At 41.7% G+C, this 16,660-nt stretch overlaps 1 protein-coding gene across 1 annotated transcript in view; it reads left to right on the forward strand.

The window, feature by feature from the left end:
• The window catches only part of GPR176 (G protein-coupled receptor 176), a 115,012-nt gene extending 108,077 nt beyond the window's left edge, over positions 1-6,935 (forward strand). The window contains exon 3 of the mRNA XM_018054470.1: positions 4,053-6,935. Within this exon, the coding sequence (XP_017909959.1) occupies positions 4,053-5,175 (1,123 nt within the window). The 3' untranslated portion in view covers positions 5,176-6,935. The remainder of the gene's footprint in view (positions 1-4,052) is intronic.

The raw sequence follows: 16,660 nt of genomic DNA on the forward strand, positions 1-16,660 counted from the left end.
ATACAGTTGAGATGATAATACATTTTAGAGAACAGAATTAAATAAGCACACAAGAACTGAAAAATATTTTGTGTCCACAAGAATGTTTGATTTCAAGATTTACAAAAAGGAGAAGTTGCTATGTGAAATGTGCTGATTCTTCTGACTTTATATCCTGTGATAAATTTAACTATGTTTTAGGTGAATTTTAGAATTTTAATACTCTTTGTCTATTTTAAACATGCTTAAACCTTAATGACCTATTGAGGGTATAGACTGCAAAATCCATCTCTGGAGTCACTTCACCCTATCTGACTTGGAACCCAGATTTCATTAGCTGCCCAGTGTCAGCTGTATGACGGGACACAAAGTCATACAAAGCCTGCTGCATATTAGCAGAAATCATTGACTTTGTACTTAAAAGAGGGATCTTGGAGCCAGAAGTCTGATTTTAAGTCCTACCTGTGCTGTTTCTTTGCTGGTGGCTTTGGGCAAACCTCTCTGAGCCTCAGTTTCCTCAGGGGTAGAAAGAACTAAATGAACTATTTGAGGCCTGTGTTTAGATAGGCTGCACCGTTATATATATATATATATATATATTTTTTTTTTTTTTTCCTAGTCTTCTCTTCTGTTTGGCACATTCTTTCTCAGATAAATTGTCTGCAATCCTTTTACCACTAGATAGCCACTGCGGCTCTTCGACAGTTTCTCCTCTCAACTCACCATCCACAGGAGCAGACGAGGCAGGTGACAAAACCAAGTGACATGGACCAGTTTGGAGTTGTGTGTCTGCCTTCTTTTACATGGGGGTCATCACTCAACAGGCCCTTTACTACAGCACTGTATAAATTTAGGGTATATGGCATAATGGATTTTCTTACACATATTGTGAAATGGCTCACTAAAAATTTAGCTGGAGACTTCTCTGACAGGTCAAGTGGTTAAGACTTCACCTTCCAATGTAGGGGGTGTGGGTCCTGATCCCTAATCAGGGGGCTAAGATCCCACATGCCTCATGGCTGAAAAGTCAAAACATAAAGCAGAGGTGGTACTGTAACAAACTCAATAAAGACTTTACAAATGGTCCACATACAAAATATTCTAAAAGAATGAGATAACATCCATCATCCCATATAGAAACATATCATTTTCCTGATGATGAGAACTGTTACAATCTACTCGTGTCTCTTAAAAACAGTTTTCTTTATCTTTGGCTGTGTTGGGTCTTCATTGCTGTTCAGGCTTTTCTCTAGCTGCGGAGCGCAGGGGCTGCTCGCCACTTGCCGCGTGTGGGCTCCTCATGGCTGTGGCTTCTCCCGTTGCAGTTCCCGGTCTCTAGAGCATAGGCTCAGTAGTGTGGCACACAAGCTTGGTTGCTCCACAGCCTGTGGGATCTTTCTGGACCAGGGATTGAACCCATGCCTTCTGCACTGGCAGGCAGATTTTTACCACTGAGCTACGAGGGAAGCCCCTTGACCTACTCTTCTAACGACTTACTTCATTCCTTTTTATTGCTGAATAATTTTCCATTGCATGCATATACCACAGTTTATTTATCTGTTTACAGTTAAGGGACATTTGGGTTGTTGCCGCTTTTTGGATCTTGTGAATAATGCTGCTATGAATCCTGAAGGTTTTTTAAGAATAGGATGCAACAAGAGTGGAAACACATCATTCAGGACATTGCTATTCCACCCAGAACAATAATCCCTGTGGGTTATTTTTGAGCCTCTGGTTTTAGGCAAGAAAATACATAAATAATAAGAAATCCATATTATCTTTCCAGCAGAAAATCTACTGTATTTTTTGCCATCATTTTAAAGTTTTTTTCCAGTGTATCTTTTACTTTATTTTTTTATTAAACTATAGTTGATTTACAATGTTTCAGGTGTACCACAAAGTGATTCATATATATATGTATATATATGTATAAATATATATATAATCTTGCCAGATCCTTTTCCATTTTAGGTTATTACAAAATATTGAATATAGTTCCCTGTGCTGTATAGTAGGTCTTTATTTGTATTGTTTATCTATTTTATATATAGTATTGTGCATCTATTAATGGGCTTCCCAGGTGGCGCTAGTAGTAAAGAACCTTCCTGCCAGTGCAGGGGACATACAAGACTTGGGTTTGATCCCTGGGGCAGGAAGATCCCCTGAAATGGCAACCAACTCTAGTATTCTTGCCTGGAGAATCCCATGGACAGAGGAGCCTGGTAGGCTACAGTCCATAGGGTCGCAAAAAATTAGGCATGACTGAAATGGCTTAGCACATCTGTTAATATCAAATTCCTATTTTTTAAAAAAGGTAAGCAAGTTCTTTTAGTAGAAAAGCAAGGTTGGTAGTCCCTATTTCATTATTTAGTGATTATTCAAAAGCATAAGTGTGGTGTGCATGAAGACAAAGGGAGAACAGTCCTTTCCCTCACTTCTTTCTCAGATATTGGTTTCATGGCACCAAGTCAGCAAGTTAATTGGGAGGCCATGTGCACTTCTGCATCATTCTCTAGACACGTACACTCCAACAAAATGATGTATAGTGAACCTGTGCGCTCGTGTTGCATCTATTTCCTGACATATAATGGAATCAGAGATGATGGGAAACTGGGGTTCATTACATGTCTTTTAGCAAATGGGAATCAGAGAGAGTGGACATGTATTCATGTGTGGGTGTGGGACCATCATGTTGGATTTGTTAAATGATGAATAGAAAAGTTTATCTATATTCAGAGAGAAAAAATTGAGAGTGTGTGTAACTTACACATTTCTTTCTCTTCTCTTCTCCTCCCAGAAAGCGGTCTAGAATACATTTTACCGCGCTCCATCCATCTCTGGTCATCCATGGTCATGTGTGTTTGCATCGTCTCTTCCCCAGCTTGTCCCCTGCCAGACTCCACCACAGCACCACTTTCTCTTGACATTTTCCCAGGTGCTCCCCTTCCCCTGCCTCCTCTATGCATGCCTCCAGTAGGGCCGTCTTCTCCTCAGTTACAATTGTTTGCTTCCATGCCATTTTTCCCCATGTAGTTTAGAAACATTCTTGTGTATCCTTTCATCTTTGCAGCCCAGTGCCTGGCACAATATGTAGCACAAGGGTGGTACTCAGAAATCCTAGTGGCAGGAAAGCACACATGCTCATGGCCCCATGAGGGAATACATGTTAATAGGGTTGGAAGGCCGACTCCAGCGTAAGCTGACTGCACAGGCGTGGGCTAAGGGTGAAAAAACTTGCTGTATCTCTGAGGACTGGGCTACTGACTGCCCATTCAAGACAGATGTGGTTCTAGGGGTTTAACAAATTACTCAAAAAAAAAAAAAAGGAAAAAAAAACCCAAAGCAAATCAAATTACTCAGTTTCCCCAAGTCATAGGTGATATTGAAGCAAGATGCTTTGGGAATTCTGATTAGGTGGTTATAGAATAATCAAGTCAAGCTTGAAGGAAAAAAATCTGATTTTAACAAAGATATAACTGTGCAGGTGTTTTAGACCTACTGATTGATCTTAGGGGTCCTGAGTGATTATCATGTAAAAAATGGCTACTGAGCCCACAAAATTTTTTCAGTGGAATTGATTTTGAAGGGCTTTGTCAGAGTCTGTCCCTCACATTGGGTTCTTCTGCGCCAGCAGCTGTAAATGCTAATGATACCCATGCATATATACTGCAGCATGAGTTTGCTTTGGATTTGTGTGCAAATTTCTCTCTCTTCATGGCTTTGAAAATTGCCCTTAAGCTCCTCTAGCCCATGTAAAATTATTTACAAACTACCCTTTACCCTTAAATTGAAAAAGAGTGCCTTCACAGCAGATGGAGATATCCTTTATATCGAGGGCACTCTTTGGGATTTAGTGCTGGTGGCAATAATTGTAAAGCAAACAATGAATTGTATGGCAAAGTCCTCAAAACTTAGGGTCTAGCTTCCAAATTCCCCTAGTGATCTCCTCTGTCTTAGGCAGAATGAAAGAACTCGACCCTTTCTTTCCTCTCTCCTACTTTTAGTAATATAAATTCCCCTAATTTAAAGTGTATCTTCTTCTGTGAAATGAATTTTGCTTGTGCATTTGGCAGGTACTACTCAGTCCTCTATCCGCTGGAGAGAAAAATATCTGATGCCAAGTCCCGAGAACTAGTGATATACATTTGGGCCCATGCAGTGGTGGCCAGTGTCCCTGTGTTTGCGGTGACCAATGTGGCCGACATCTACGCCATGTCAACCTGCACGGAAGTCTGGAGCAACTCTTTGGGCCACCTGGTTTACGTTCTGGTCTACAACATCACCACGGTCATCGTGCCTGTGGCTGTGGTGTTCTTCTTCTTAATACTGATACGCCGGGCCCTGAGTGCCAGCCAGAAGAAGAAGGTCATCATAGCAGCACTGCGGACCCCACAGAACACCATCTCTATCCCCTATGCCTCCCAGCGGGAGGCTGAGCTGCATGCCACGCTGCTGTCCATGGTGATGGTCTTCATCTTATGCAGCGTGCCCTATGCCACACTGGTCATCTACCAGACAGTGCTTAATGTCCCCGACACTTCCGTCTTCTTGCTGCTCACGGCCATTTGGCTGCCCAAAGTCTCTCTGCTGGCGAACCCTGTGCTTTTTCTTACTGTGAACAAATCTGTCCGCAAGTGCTTGGTAGGGACCTTGGTCCAACTGCACCACCGCTACAGCCGCCGAAACGTGGTTGGCACAGGGAGTGGGATGGCTGATGCCAGCCTGGAGCCCAGCATGCGCTCAGGCAGCCAACTCCTGGAGATGTTCCACATTGGGCAGCAGCAGATCTTCAAGCCCACGGAGGATGAGGAAGAGAGCGAAGCCAAGTACCCAGGCTCAGGGGCTCTCCAGGCCAAGGAGCTACTTCCCACCTGCCTAGAGGCAGAGCTGGGGCCACAGTTTGCAGCTCCCGTACCACCCCCGGGCACCATGGACTCTATCTCCCAGGTAGCACCAGCAGTGTCTGTGGAATCTGAGACATTTCCCGACAAGTATTCCCTGCAGTTTGGCTTTGGGCCTTTTGAGTTGCCTCCTCAGTGGCTCTCAGAGACCCGAAACAGCAAGAAGAGACTGCTTCCTCCCTTGGGTAACACCCCAGAAGAGCTGATCCAGACAAAGATGCCCAAGGTAGGCAGGGTAGAGCGGAAGATGAGCAGAAACAATAAAGTGAGCATCTTCCCAAAGGTGGATTCCTAGCATGGCTTGTGAATCCTTGGAAGCCACAGGTCTTTCCACATTCCTGCTCTTCTTTCACTGGGCCTGTGATTTGTCTGATCTCATTGCAACTCAGCATGGGTTAACTCCTGCTCTGTGGGCCAAGTGCTTATGAATGAGAGGGAAATCTATATATAAAATCGAATGTCCTCTTTATTGAGGATATGTATATCTATCTATATATATGTTTATCTCAGTGATCCAAGTCCTTAGTAAAGTCCATGTTCTTCACTGTGGAGACAAAAGCTGGGTAGTGGGGAATGGGTCTTGGGTGGGAACTTCGTGTGCATTTTCTGAGGATATCTCAGTTTAGGGGCCCTGCAGAGAGTATACGTAGAGGAGAGTGTCTATGGAGTGCCAAAGGGAGCAAGTACTCTAAGAGAAGCCCAAGATAATTATGGAGCCATGTGACCATAAAGAAAATGCCTATTAGACTGATTTTAAAATGTGGAAGAAGTGGAGAAGAAAGACTGAGAAGTACCCACACTCTGTAGGCTTTAATTTTCCCAGATGATCTCGTGAGAAAGATTCTATGCAGCAATCAGCAGGGGTTAAGGATATTGAAAATTATGATCTTGTGCCAACTTCTGGAATTAAGAATCATTTCAAAAGGCAAAGTTAGTATACATGGGGGCCTCTGGAAATGTCAAGCTAAAAATACCTGATTAGAAGAGGTGATTCTGCCCAAAAGAGTGGGGGCAGTTTGGTTCTCTTCCAAGGAAGACTCCAGATCCCAGGTGTTGCCAGTTTCATTTTCAGTCTGTTTGTGTGACTCCCTTCATTTTGGGCATAAAGGAGGAACAAAACAGAAGGAATTCATCATTGTGAAATGCCAAGGCAACACCTAGCCCAGCTAAGCTCTTGGCTTCCTGTTTCCCAACGAAGTTATAGCAGGACCCAGACAGGGTAGGAGAGGGAGGACAATGTCCTCAACTGACCAGTCGCCTGGGGGCTCTCACAAGTGATTCGAGACCACTGAATTCAAAGTACAGGTGACTTCACTCTTAATGAAAGCAAATCAAGCACCAGCTCTGCTCTTTTCTGATGGGTGTTTGTTCTTGTTCATTGTATCTAAGGGAGCCAATCCAGTGCCTTGAGCAAGGTTGAAGGGAGGGGACATACTCGGTGGCAGGCAGCACATCCCAAAGGCAGTGGTCCTCGCAGATCTCCTTGAACCACACTGGCCCTTGTCCTTTGGAGGAAGGTCAGACTGTGTGCACGGAATTTCTTTTTCCTGTTCTTTCCTGGGTGTGCTGTCTTGTGATTCCTGACTATGAACCCAAAGACCCTTCTCCCGAGGAGGGAGTGCCTTCCTCTTTGTGTTTGTCTCTTCTGTACATTGTGTGCTCACAGTGGAAACAGGGGCCTGCCTGCCACCCCCTCTCTCAGGGCCCTGCATGCCCTCTGTAACTCCTCACGTCCTGATGCTCCACCGTGTGGCCCTTCAAGCTTATCTTTCAAACATTCACAACTGTAACAGCTTTCATCAAGAAGGAACATAATCTGTCGGAAAACTGTGTCCACTTGAGAAGAATCTGTCAAATGTAGCCACATTGATGTTCTGATAATGTATATGTACAACTTAGTAAGTTCTGGTGAGCCAGACTTTGGTAGATATTTCTTCTGTATATTTGAAGCGGTTGGTTGACATCTAACAGATCATGGCCAGGTGTATTTCTATACTCTTTGAAGAATTATGTTTTAATAAAAAAATAAAAAAACAGTTTCTAAACTCAAAAAAAGCTGTATGAGTGATTTTTTCGCCCTCTTTCAAGTGGTGTACTATCTGAACCTCTCTCTTTCTACATGATCTCAAGTCAAAGGTATTTATTTTTTTCCCCAAATGTAGATACAGCATTCTAGTAGCATTTTTGTATGGTGTTGCAACTTGAAAAATGAATTCCCAAAGAAGAAAGTGCAGTGTTTGAATAATGTCCCCAACCTGGTTTCCAAATAGAGTTGGTGGGTGGACTACTTAAACCTGTAGGTGGAGCTACACTGGGAAGAGTATAGTGCAGCTGTCATTACCCTCTATGGTTGGGACCATGGCCTTGAAGTCTGATGGTCAGTATTTGAATCCTGACTCTACCATTGACCCACCTTGTGATCTTCAGCAGGTGAGGTAACCTCCATGTATCTTGGTTTCCCCTCTGTAAAATGGGGAGATAATAACTGTGTAGAAGCTGCTGTTGCCCTGACTCACATATTTCACCTCTAATTTTAGCCATGTCTGCAGTGGGCCATTGTTGGCTGCATCCATTTACCTTCCTGAGAGCCATCAAGGCCTTGCTCCTCTCCTTTCTGCCCTGGGAGAGCTCCCTAGCTCTGGGGGTTAACCCTTGACCAGTGGGTCATGGGTGTCAGTGGATAAATGCCCCTGCTTCCTGTCTTTCTGCTGCACAACTGTGGGAGGCATCTTTCTACTTCTCAAGAGGTCAAGCAGCTTGAGTCCCTATTGCCCACCATGGTGTCTGGTTAATGCAGCCTTTTGTTGACTCCTCTTCTTTCTCTGTGTGGCTTTCTCTATCCTCATTCATGCCCTCAAGGATTACCTCCCCAAAACCAACCACCCAAAGCCCTTATCTCAAGCTCTGTTTTCAGGGGAATCCAATAGTATATCTCACGGGGTAGCCCTGAGGACTAAATGGCATGGTCTGTTCAACACAGAGCCTGAAACAGAGTAAAACTGTATTAATAGTAGTGCTTCAGTTCAGTTCAGTTCAGTCGCTCAGTCGTGTCCAGTTCTTTGCGACCCCATGAATCGCAGCACGCCAGGCCTCCCTGTCCATCACCAACTCCTGGAGTTCACTCAGACTCACATCCATTGAGTCAGTGATGCCATCCAGCCATCTTATCCTCTGTTGTCCCGTTCTCCTCCTGCCCTGAATCCCTCCCAGCATCAGAGTCTTTTCCAATGAGTCAGCTCTTCGCATGAGGTGGCCAAAGTACTGGAGTTTCAGCTTTAGCATCAGTCCTTCCAAAGGACACCTAGGACTGATCTTTAGAATGGACTGGTTGGATCTCCTTGCAGTCCAAGCGACTCTCAAGAGTCTTCTCCAACACCACAGTTCAAAAGCATCAATTCTTCGGCGCTCAGCTTTCTTCACAGTCCAACTCTCACATCCATACATGACCACTGGAAAAACCATAGCCTTGACTAGACGGACCCTTGTTGGCAAAAGTAATGTCTCTGCTTTTTAACATGCTGTCTAGGTTGGTCATAACTTTCCTTCCAAGGAGCAAGCGTCTTTTAATTTCATGGCCGCAATCACCATCTGCAGTGATTTACCTGGCTACGTTAAAAACAGTGGTTGAGGTTTTTTTGCAGTGTTATTCAGAAAATAATACTAAACTGATGTTTTCACCAGTTACCCAACAATTATTTGTATTCATAATGATGATACTTTGAGGCAGTTGTGCATAGTCACTCAACCATGTCCGACTCTTTGCAGCCCCCTGGACTGTAGCCTGCATGAGGTTTTAGAAGCTAAAATATCTTCCCTGTTAGCTTCTGGCTTAACCAGTGTTTATTCCCATTTATGCCAAGGCAATAAGTTAGTTAATAGGCAGAATAAAGACCTAGTGGCCTTCATAGAAGTCAAGCTGTAATCTCCAGCATGGTGTTATGTGAATCTGTAATGGCTAATTATCTCCTGGGTTTGTAGGAGCCACTTAATTCCAAACTTAAATGAGTGAATGATATAATAAATGGATAAATAAGAGATACAGCACTTGGAGAAGTGGCTAAATCTCTCTGGGCAATGAGCTGAAGTAAGATTTTCTGTCAGAGTTATTGCTGGTTTTCATCGATTTCCTTGAAATGACTCATACAAGGGTTAAAGGTGTTGAATGCAAGGCTTTTGATCTACTTGTCTCTTCAAGACCTAACCCTCTCTGTATATTCACTAGAGTGAGTGTAAATTCTAAATTTGGAAGGAAGTTCAATATTGAGAAATACAGCTCTAGTTATGTGTGTTGGGTATAAACAGTAATCCTTTTGTCCTCTGTATTGATCAGAACTTAGTGGTTAAATCCCTTTTTGCTCCCTTTTAAATTTCTTTCTATATGTGTATTCACTGCAACCTACAGACAGAAGGAAGGTAATATCCACACAAAGGAGGCGCTAGAATGACCAGTGGAGTACATTTTAAGCCAACAGGTGAGGAAGAATATCACAGATGGGTTAATACTTGAAATATTAACCATATCACAGCAGTGCATCCAATTCCTCTACCCTCCTTACCTTGCTCAGCTCCTTCACATGTATTGTCTCAGGGAAGATGGGGTGAAGGCATTCATTACCTCAAAGGAAAGCAAATAGCCTGTGAGTCCCTTTCTAGTTTTTGTGTATCAAAGCCAAGGTCTTAGAAAAGCAGAGGGAACTCTTGGGACTAGCCTAATGGATATTTGGCCATGATTTTCAAGAGTTGGTGGGTGATCCTGGCATCTAGTGAGTAAAGGCCAGGAATGCTGCTAAACACCCTGTGATGCACAGGACAGCCCACCACTGCAAAGACTTATCTGGTCCAAAATATTAATAACACTCTGATTGAGGAACTTTTGGTTAGCCAAACACTGAGAAGCCTTGAATGAGCCAAACATCGGGAAATCTTGGATTAGCCAAAGGTTTGAGATAGTTTGGCAAGGGAAAACCATCTCTCCTCAGTAGAAAAAAGCTTCCCTGGAATTGAGGATAGTAGAGAAGAGAAGTCAGCGGTAAGTGATAAGATACAGACATCTGTACCTTCTGGATAATGGGGTCGTTTTGCTGCCTCCCAGACAACGCCCCAAGAATATAGCAAAACGAAGAAAGATTTGCGCAGTTGCAAGGGGACCTGTGTGTGCCTTGCTCTCCAGGTCCTGCATCCCTGTGGAGAGCTTGGTAGTGAGTCCAGGAGCCAGGGCTTCACTCAGGTATTTACACAGAAGTCTGAAAGAGAAAGCTGGAAGCCCAAAGTTCAGAGGGATGGAAGGGATGGACTGCTGCCTCAAATGGGGCAAGGAATGACCGCATAGGCAATGGCACAGAGGACAGAGGCTGTCTGCACTCGCATGCCCCACAGCGCCCACGGTGTCATGTGAGAGGGAAGGAAACCTCGCATGTCAGAGTCTATTATCCCAGGGTCTCAAGAGGAAAGTAAGCTGTAGCAAAATAATAAAGCAAACTATATATTTTCTAACACTTTGAGGGCGGGGGTGGGGGACTGAAGCAATTTGTATTTAAATCCTGAAGACAGAATGAGGTTTTAAGTTTCTTTTCAACTCTGAGATTTTATGCTTCTGTAGTATATTATTTGACATAGAAATAGATGGTTATAAAAATCTTTTCTAGTTTATTTTGACTTCCCTCTAACAAAATTGTCATTCTTGTTTGCATTTTCTTCGTGGTGGTTTTTATGGAGGAAATCTGGTGTAAACAGGTTTTATTTATATACTACTCCCCTAAAGTCCATGAAGAATTGGACTCCAGCCTTCTGCCTCTGGGCTGTTTCTCTGTGAGAAATATTTACTCTAAGTTCATGATCATTTAAAAGGCAAATGATACAAGGGATAATTTTCTTCTCAAACCCAGCTTTTGAAAGATAATATTAGGAGTTTACCTGATTTTAAATATAGATGAAATAATGACTACAGGTCTAGAGAAATGAGAAAATTAGAATTGCATTGAAAAAGAAAATGTACCTAAAACTTTGTACAAGTTTTTCAGTGGTTAACCGGAAGTTGACTTCGAGAAAGACTAATACATTTTGTCCTTGTGAAGACTGAACATATAAGAGTGCATTTACGTGAACAGATCGTAAGTTGGAGCAGATGCCTTCATCCATTTCCTAAACATCCACTTTCCTTCCTTCTTCATAATGTCTGCTCTATCCCATCTCCAGGGGAGATCATGATTAGAGGAAACTTCTTGCTATATTTAAGACTAATCCATGTGTAAATATAAAAATACAAATTAACTTTACAAAGTGAGACCTACAAAAGTCTATTTAAAAAGCCTCTGAATTTTGCAATGCACCATCAGACTGAACAAAACAAAGAAACAAGAAATCATATGCATCCTTAAAGAGAATTGAGAAAATAAGGAGATCTAGGTCTTCAGGGTCAGAGTGACTGATGGCTTTTTGCTGATATGTCAAATGATGTCAGTTTACTCAGATAATTCCTTTGGTTTAGCTGTATGAGCTAGGCAATTGTAGGCTGTTCTGAATTACATTTTTCCCCCATATCTTCTCAATAACAAAGAAGAAATATTTCTTTTTCAAAATGATTTTTATTGGAGTATAGTTGATTTACAATGTTGTGTTAAGTTCTGCTGTACATCAGAGAGAATTACTTATACATATATCCACTCTTTCTAAGATTCTTTTCCTGTATGGTCATTACAAAGTATTGAGAAGAGTTCCCTGGCTTTTAGGGGCTTCTCTGGTGGCTCAGATAGTAAAGAATATGCATGCCTGCAATGCAGGAGACACTGGTTTGATCCCTAGGTTGGGAAGATCCCCTGGAGTAGGAAATGGCAACCCACTCCAGAGGAGCCTGGCGGACTACGGTCCACAGGATTGCAAAGAGCTGGACACGACTAAGCGACGCTTTCACTTTCCCTAGCTTTTAGTTTTTATTGGAGTATAGTTGAAGGTGTATTTATTAAAGCACTTTTAAGAATTACTGCTTTTTAAGAGTAAGTTTGCTTCAGAATAATGCTAGTTTGCTTCAGAAATTAATTTAAAACCCCCATGATATTATAGATAAATATGTATAAAATATAGAATGTAATAGATTAAACTATTCTAGAATTGTATTTATCATTAACCATATACTTTAAAAAGCTAAAGTGAAGGTAATATAAATTTCTTTGCGATAACTACTTCAGATCATTAGAATATTAGAAGATCTTAATTAATTTTAACTTATAATTTTCTCTGCCTCAAAGTTTATTCCTGTGGTAGCATTTGGCTTCTCTTTGCCTGCTTTGTATTTATATATGATTCACTGTAGGATATTAAAGCACAGTCCACAGACTTCTGTAGGAAATGATATGATCTCTATTTTGCAGATGGGAAAACTAGACGCACAGATGGCCCTAAGAGATGAAGCAAATTAGAGACAGAGCTAAAAACAGTACAGAAGGTATTAAGAACCAGCTTTTCCACTGCATCCTCCAAAGCACGGATGATCGTTATCATCTCTCATTATTATGACTATTTTTTGAATACCCACTTGGCACATATTATTAAACTATGCTGGAGACTGTATTAAAAGTCTTAATGCCTGACAGCTGTTTTTCTCAATGTTATTTCCCAAAGTTCCTTCTGCTTCATGATTTCCTGTTTCGTGATAGAGTCATTCAGTTCAAATAAATGTTAAGAAACTTACTGGAATGCCAAAACTGAGATCACTCAGCTGAGAGTACTCAGAGTCGTCATCTTCTGCCTCAGGTCCTCCTTGTTAATTCCGAGTCTGAGAGAAGTGAAAGTGAAAGTCACTCAGCCGTGTCTGACTCTTTGAGGCTCCATGGGCTATACAGTCCACGGAATTCTGCAGGCCAGAATACTGGAGTGGGTAGCTGTTCCCTTCTCCAGGGGCTCTTCCCAACCCAGGGACTGAACAGGGGTCTTCTGCATTGCAGGCGGATTCTTTACCAACTGAGCAATCAGGGAAGCTCTGAGTCTACCCTTAGTCTCTACCCTTAGTTTAATTTGAGAGTCATTGCCTTCACATCACTCTCACCCAATGCTTAACCATACTCTTCCATGCAGGTATACAAAATGTTAACAAGATTCTTTCATTCATAACAGTAAGTAGTATTGCATTTAACACACATTATTGTGATGGAATATGTGTTTGAGACATGGTCCCTGCCCTCTGGACAATTTAAGGGAGGAAAAAACCCACAAGAGACAGAGAGCAATAAATGATCAAATGCTGACAAAAGTGCTGAGGGAGGGACAGTAAAAATTATCCTTCACCAAGAGTGTGCGTCTTCCCCAGGGATCTTGTTTTCATGGATGGCAAATTTTTCTTTAAATCCAGGAAATTTCTTCCTCCATAAAATGCCCATTTACTTCATATATTCATAGCACTTAGAATTTGGAAGATCTTAGCCTAGTTATATACCACCTCTGTAATTTAATATGAAGAAATGGAAGCCCAGGAGATTAAGCAATTTTTTTCAAGGCCATGGACCAGAACTCATGAGTTTCATAAATGCCTAATCCATAAGCAAGATGTGTGGAGGGGAAACCAGTGCTTTAAAGTGTCTTTTCCATGACACTGAGAAGATGAAATATTTCTCTAACTAATGCCTTCCATTTTCTTCCTGCTTTTATCATGGATAGATAGGTAACTACTACATATTGGCACTCAGAAATTCCCCTTAACTTCTGATGCTTACTGACTAAAATGAGTGGTGGTGAGGAGTTGGAGGGGATTAATATGACCATCTAGTACCTGCCTCTGACAGGCTCTCCAAGCAACTAGGTATGACTAGAGAAAGGCTGAAAAGCTCACTTGCTCAGAAATAGCTTGCTAGAGGATTTGACTCAGGGTAAGTGACCAACATAAAGGTCACTTTATGCAGGAATGCAAGTGTGCCACCTGAATACAAAATTCCCATAAATTTGGGCCAAGTTAATGAGCGCCAAAGAATTGATGCTTTTGAACTGTGGTGTTGGAGAAGACTCTTGAGAGTCCCTTGGAGTGCAAGGAGATCCAACCAGTCCTTTCTAAAGGAGATCAGTCCTGGGTGTTCATTGGAAGGACTGATGCTAAAGCTGAAACTCCAGTACTTGGCTACCTCATTCGAAGAGTTGACTCATTGGAAAAGACTCTGATGCTGGGAGGGATTGGGGGCAGGAGGAGAAGGGGACGACAGAGGATGAGATGGCTGGATGGCATCACTGACTTGATGGACATGAGTTTGAGTGAACTCCGGGAGTTGGTGATGGACAGGGAGGCCTGGCGTGCTGCAACCCATGGGGTTGCAAAGAGTCGGACAAGACTGAGCTACTGAACCGAACTGAACTGAACTAGATACATAACAAAAATTGTTCGCAGTTTCCACAAAAATACCAAGTTATCTGCATCAAAACATACAAGATAAGTGAGCATTTAATGGATGACAGGTATGAAGTGAACCTGATAATTCACCTTTTTCATTCTGCATAGATTAGAAGTTTGCTTTTTTCTGAAGCAAAAGTACTCATTAACAGTTGCAAGAAAACATTCAATACAGAATCTCAAGAACATTTTAATTTCTCTATTTCTACAATGTAAGGAAAAGTATTCAGAAGTTGCCTTCCCATTATTTAATAGATGGGTGTAAGTTGGAGCCTGGAAAAGTGAAGAGGCTTGTCCTAGAATCAACAATAGAGGGAGATGTAAACCCAAATCTCATAAAAAAGCCATTTTCAACTCATTCTATTGCATTGTGCTGTAAAAATAGGGCACGCTGACTGTGGTTTCGCTCTGTTTAATTCTTTGTAGATCACAGAGGAGAAGACTGGTGGCTGTTACCACTGTCCAGATGTTTCTAAACAGGCAATTCTTGCTTATCTGCTTGATGAATATAGTTTTTTCTTATACCAGTATGAATACTGTGGAAATTCAGACTGGAACACATGAGCAGGTGGTTTCCAAAGAGAGCCAAGTCTGCTTATGTCAGATATTCACAGACTCTTGGAGATGAAAGTAAGCTTAGAAATCGTTATCCTGCCTCTTATTTTACTAGATGGAGAAACAGATTGAGAGGAATTAAGACACCAGGTCAGCTCGTTGCAGATTCTGGCTGAGAAAGCAGAGATGTGTAATTTAAAATGCTTTTGTGTGCCAGTGTTGGAGTTATGTAATAAATTTTGATCCAAATTAGTATATTAATTCCAGTTTGTCTATGATGATAAAATGAAGAGAAAATAAATGCAGTTAAATAAGTAATGAATGATCAAATAAGAAAAAGGATTTAAACAAGAAAGCCAATAGTCATCAAAATGATGACTGGTTCCTAGTCTAACAAACTTATTGTCTGTTCAGATAGAAACATTATTTTGAATTTGAACTGAGAGAAAATATGTGTGAGGAGTGAGTGAGACCCCAAGAACATCAGGATGGCAGCCTGAGAGCTGCAATGAACACCCTTGTGATTGTTCACCTTTGACTTCTCTATCTCTGAGATGTTAACTCAGAGAAGAAAAATTTTTCTTTGTTGTTACTGAAGACCTTTGAAGTTTGATCTGAATATATTTCAAATGTGTGGTATAAATTTAACTTTCTTTATGTTAAATCAAAAGGCTTCTATAATAATACAGTTTATAAGATTTTAATTCTAGAATACATTTTACTATACAGAGACCCAATTTAAAACAGAAAATGAACAAACAAAATACCCTATGGGGTCAGGGGGTCAGAGACCTAGCTCAGTTCAGAAGTGATTTGGAATCAGACAAGCATGAAGCATGACACCCAGTCCTTGGACTGTGTTCTGAAATTATGAGTTTCTGCCCAGGATTAATTGTTACATTGTAATTACTAAATTTCATTATCCACCAGAAGAGTCTCACATCCATATTCCTGGCAGGGGCCAAATGCCAGAAGCAGAACTGTGTAATCTCAACTGTCATCCAGCAATGGAGACTGCAGCTAGCCTTGGGAAACTTCTGGCAACTCTTTAAATCTTTACAGGTACAGAATTGCTTCAGGTGACCAAACTGTGGAGCCAGCAGGATAAATCAGAGAATAAAATAGTTTGTTACTGTGAGAAATTTCAAGAAGAGAAATTTTCCCTTTCTGGTGAGAATGACTCACTTAGCGGAGCTGATTTCTTGAGGGCAGAACTGGGATGACCCAACCCCACGGGCCAAAAAAATTTTTTTATGGATTTTAGAATGTATCTTTATTATCTTTATTTTACTACTTTTTAAATAATTTTTAAAAAGTTTTGGTCACTCTTTGTGGCATTGTGGGATCTTAGTTCCCTGACCAGGGATCAAAGCCACATATCCTGCATTGGACCTGCACCTTCTGCCTTGAAAGTCAGGATCTTAACCACTGGGTCGCTGGGGAAGTCCCTATTTTACTATACAAACACCTGTTAGCTCTCTGGGGGCTTCCCAGGAGGATCAGTGGTAAAGAATCCGTCTGCAATGCAGGAGATGAGAATTTGGTCCCTGGGGCAGGAGGATCCCTTGGAGAAGGAACTGGCAACCCACTGCAGTATTTTTGCCTGAGAACTTCCATGGACAGAGGAGGACTTGAGGACACGACATCAAATTGGCTTTCTGGGCCATAAATGTATAGCTGCAGTGTGTGTGTTTGTGTGTTGATTTTTATGTATCTCCACAGCATCCTGGCACAGTTCCCCCCCACCCCACCACACACTGACACTCATATCGCTTGAACAAGTTAAACATGATCACATGACAGTGCATGGGTTAACTCTTTTCACTTAAAAAATCAAAGGGTATCATTATGTATT

The sequence above is a fragment of the Capra hircus genome, chromosome 10 (assembly GCF_001704415.2).
Source record: "Capra hircus breed San Clemente chromosome 10, ASM170441v1, whole genome shotgun sequence".
Classification (NCBI taxonomy): Eukaryota; Metazoa; Chordata; class Mammalia; order Artiodactyla; family Bovidae; genus Capra; species Capra hircus.